The sequence below is a fragment of the Sander vitreus genome, chromosome 5 (genome assembly GCF_031162955.1).
Source record: "Sander vitreus isolate 19-12246 chromosome 5, sanVit1, whole genome shotgun sequence".
Classification (NCBI taxonomy): Eukaryota; Metazoa; Chordata; class Actinopteri; order Perciformes; family Percidae; genus Sander; species Sander vitreus.
Window position 1 is genome coordinate 20333634 of NC_135859.1, and position 3852 is coordinate 20337485.

General features: G+C 44.1%; 1 protein-coding gene across 1 annotated transcript; it reads left to right on the forward strand.

Annotated features, from left to right (window-relative positions):
• Positions 1–238: 238 nt before the first annotated feature.
• atoh1a (atonal bHLH transcription factor 1a) lies at positions 239–2708 on the forward strand. The gene is made up of 2 exons (XM_078249741.1): positions 239–752; positions 1039–2708. Exons 1-2 carry the CDS (start codon positions 494–496, stop codon positions 1887–1889), a joined length of 1110 nt encoding a protein of 369 aa, XP_078105867.1. The 5' UTR covers positions 239–493; the 3' UTR covers positions 1890–2708.
• The last annotated feature ends 1144 nt before the right edge of the window (positions 2709–3852 follow it).

Here is a 3852-nt window from a genome sequence, read left to right on the forward strand (position 1 = left end):
CCTTTTCAGAGCCCTCGTTTTCCTTCTCCCTCCTTGCGATGTGCCAGACACACGAACAGGTGGGATTCTGTCCCAGCTGCGGACGTCTCGCGCTGTCCACGCTCCTTACCTAAAACCGTCACCTCCCCATGCACGTGCGTCCTGTGGGAGGTTCCCCTTACATCCCTTTGGTTAAACACTCCTTAAATTGTAACGTTATCATAAACAGTCCGGCTTCGGGGGGCCATAATCACCTCTCTCGGGCCTTACCGAGACTTCTCATTGGACGTCAACACGCGACCAGCGCGAGGAGGGGGGCTCCCAGACGCGTGCCGCTTTTTAAACGGACGCCGCGCCTTGAGACACCAGAAAAGTAGTCTCGCACGCGACAGTCATTTCCACGCAGTGCAACAGCATAGCAGTGCGTGCCTCCAACAACTTTTTTTTTTACTTTTTTTTTTTTTATATTGTTAGTCGTTTTAACTTTACCTACCTTTTGGCGTCATTTGGAAGCATGGATGTCCGAAGTGTGGAAGACTGGAGCAGAGGCGCAGACCTCGACCCGCGGCTGCAAAGCCCAGAAGTGGTGGAGAGGGGAGGGGAGCAGCAGCTCGAGGAGTCCCACCACGAACCTGGACTGACGCTCGTGGACAGCGGCAGTGACCCACGCGCCTGGCTGGCTCCGGTGCAGCCTTCTGGCACCTGCGCGGCACACGCCACTTCACCCGACTACCTGCGGCACTCGCCCTGCCCGAGCACTGGCTCCTACCACGGTGAGAAACGCCGATTTTTCATTTTCATTTTCGGCAATATCACCTGCAATGGAACATCAAATGCAACAGGCATCTGGCATTTGCAGTGGCCATTCCGTTCTTTTTGGGTGCACTGAAGGTCTCAAATAGGAATAAGCACTTAGGTGCAAAATGTATTCTGTACAATTAAAACATTTGTATGCCTTGATTAAGAACGTAAACACAGCCACAAGAGAAGGCTATGTGCATTTGTTATAGGTTGTGGTTAAACCAGACCAGTTCTTAAATATTTGTTTTAATTTTTCAGAGAGTGGTTCCCCGGAGTCCTCGGGCTATCCCAGCCCTCCCAGCTACAGAAAAACTGCCAAGAGTCCCTCCTCTTCCTCGCTCAAAGTCAGGGACTTGTGCCGCCTTCAAGGCACGGTCACCGGGCCCGATGAGGAAACATCCACGAGACAGAGAGCCCAGTCTAGCAGACCTACCAACGGGGTCCAGAAGCAGAGGCGCGTGGCCGCCAACGCGCGCGAGAGGAGGCGGATGCACGGGCTTAACCACGCGTTCGACGAGCTGCGCAGCGTAATCCCGGCGTTTGACAACGACAAGAAGCTCTCCAAATATGAAACTTTACAGATGGCGCAGATCTACATCAACGCTCTGGCTGATCTGCTGCAAGGTCCAGTCTCAAACAACAGCAATAACGAAGTCTCAAACAACAACAACAACTCGCCAAAGTGTGACAATATGCTTGCATCCGCCGTTGTTTTAGACGGGGCAAAGGACAGGGCTTCCCCGTCCCCTACAGCCTGTAGGACAGCGGCGGCTGTGCCCGCCTCAGGTAGCAGCCTACCTGTCCACATCAACGGGATGCCATTCCGCTCCTCCTTCGACGACGGTTCGTTTTCGGCCATGGTTGAACAAGCGATGCGTTCGCCCTCTCCTTCTTCTTCCACTCGGGCAGGCAGTTCTCTCGCACCGGTCGGAGGTGGGAGGAAAGAGTCTCCCCGGAGCGACGGAGAGTTTTCCCCGCACTCCCACTTCAGTGACTCGGATGAAATAGCGATGGAGCTCCACTCAAGTGAAGAAGATGACCTCTCAGAACTCAAGCTGCGGAGCCACCATAACCATCATCTTCATCGTCATCACACTGTTGCTTTCTGAATGATTTAAAATAAAAATAACAGACTATATTAAAGGTTCACTAGCCTATAGCCTACAACAAAATAACTGTCCGTAAACCGTGTCAATCATGTAGTCTGTTCTGTTTTAAATGTCGTTTTAAGAGGATGGACATTTTTGCTTGTCATGTTCAAGTTTTTAACAATAATCTATTTTATCAACTTGTTACATAATCTTATTATTATTATTATTATTATTATTATTATTATTTTCTGAAATAGGCTTAATTCGGTTCTGCCAATAGATGTAGCCTATAGCCTATAATTTCCAGTTTCCATGGAGACGTGAAGACCCCTCTGCCATGTCGCGCGCAGCACTGCCATGGGTATTTCCCACGTCACTCCGACCAAAAAGCTGTCTTCCACAAAATCATAACTTTATGGATAATTGCTTAGCCTATATTTGATAATGTAAACAATGTTTGTAGCTCTAATATGATTTTTTGTTTTGATTCATATTTTGATTTGTTAATTTGTTTTTTGCAACTTCAAAAGTTAACAATGTGCACTTTAAAAATATATGAGCCAGAGGCTTAAGAAATACGATTTTTGTTTTCAAACCATAAACAATATTGTTGTGCTTTGTTTGATAGTGTAGTACTGCCAATTCCATACAAATAGCCTATTTAATGTAGCCATCATTGCTGCCTTCTTTTGTATTTTCTTTTGTATTTTCAGATGAACATGTGTGTCTTTTGCTTTCACTGGATGAGATAAATTGACATGTATTTATTCCTGATATGTTTTATTTGATTTTAATTTTTATAACTCCATAGTTCAATTTGCTGAAAAAAAGCTATCTTTTTGCCATTAATTGTTATGTTAATTTGATTTTGGGAATAAAAAAGCAAACGAAAATGTTTGTTTCTTTGTCTCTGTTGTTACCACGCACCTTTAACCTGCAGTTAACTCTTTTATGCTTTTGAAATAAATGTATTTGGATGGATGTATATTTCATATAGTTTAAGTTTAATCAATATAATAATACTATTAATAATAATAGTAATAATAATAACAACAATAACAATATCAATATTATTAATAATAATTGGTTGATCGTTGGAAAATTAAGTCTGTTAGGACTAGAGCTTGTTATCTCATGGCTTCTATTATAGCGATCAATAGCATTAATAATAGCCTAATAATAACAATAATATAGTCAATTTGATAAGTAGATAGAGAATAAACATTTATTTTAAAATGGTTTTAACCTATTGCCTAATATTAATTGCGTGTAGGCTATTGCATACGACGAAATTGACATCTAGTACCATATAACCTTGGTGAATGTAGACTATGTTTACAGACGTAGCTGAGTCAGTGAACAGGGCCTTACTAAGTAGCCTAGGCCTATGTGATGTGGGGAAAATATCTAGCCTATAGGACTACTTCAAACCACATAAGTTGGCATTTTAATTTAATACACTTGATCGCCTCTGTAATTTATCGTAAACTAAAAGCAACGTGACACGCGCTCGCTCGCCATATGCTACAGGTGCACGCGCCCCCTGGCCCACAGTGCTGTGATTAAGTGTTCTGAACTGCGATGTTTGTGGCAACTTTGACGCAGGGAAGCGCTGCATTAAATTATAGCACAGTGTTATTTTTTTCCAACAATCTTCTCCGCACTCAGCGAAAAGTTTTTTTTCTTCTTTTCTTTCTGAACTGTTGCCATGTCGTCCATTTGGTGAATACCAGATTTGGTAATGGGGAGTGTGCATTCATTTCAGGCTATTGTTGGCAGACTCGTGGGCCGAGGTGTTGGATGGCCTCAATGAAGCACGCGCTGTCAGCTGGTGAGCGCTCGCGAATCCCCACCGTGTCCCCGAGGACCTGACTCGAGAGGGAACACACTTTCTCAACTAAAGAAAAACACACACACACACACACACACACACACACACACGTCGGTACACCTCCTCTACTTTTTTCTTTCTCCTTTCTTT

Excerpts from the sequence above, each read along its gene's own strand:
- atoh1a (XM_078249741.1), top strand. The coding sequence starts at position 494 with ATGGATGTCCGAAGTGTGGAAGACTGGAGCAGAGGCGCAGACCTCGAC. Across the intron at positions 753-1,038 it reads GAGCACTGGCTCCTACCACG|AGAGTGGTTCCCCGGAGTCC; the intron begins GTGAGAAACGCC and ends TTAATTTTTCAG.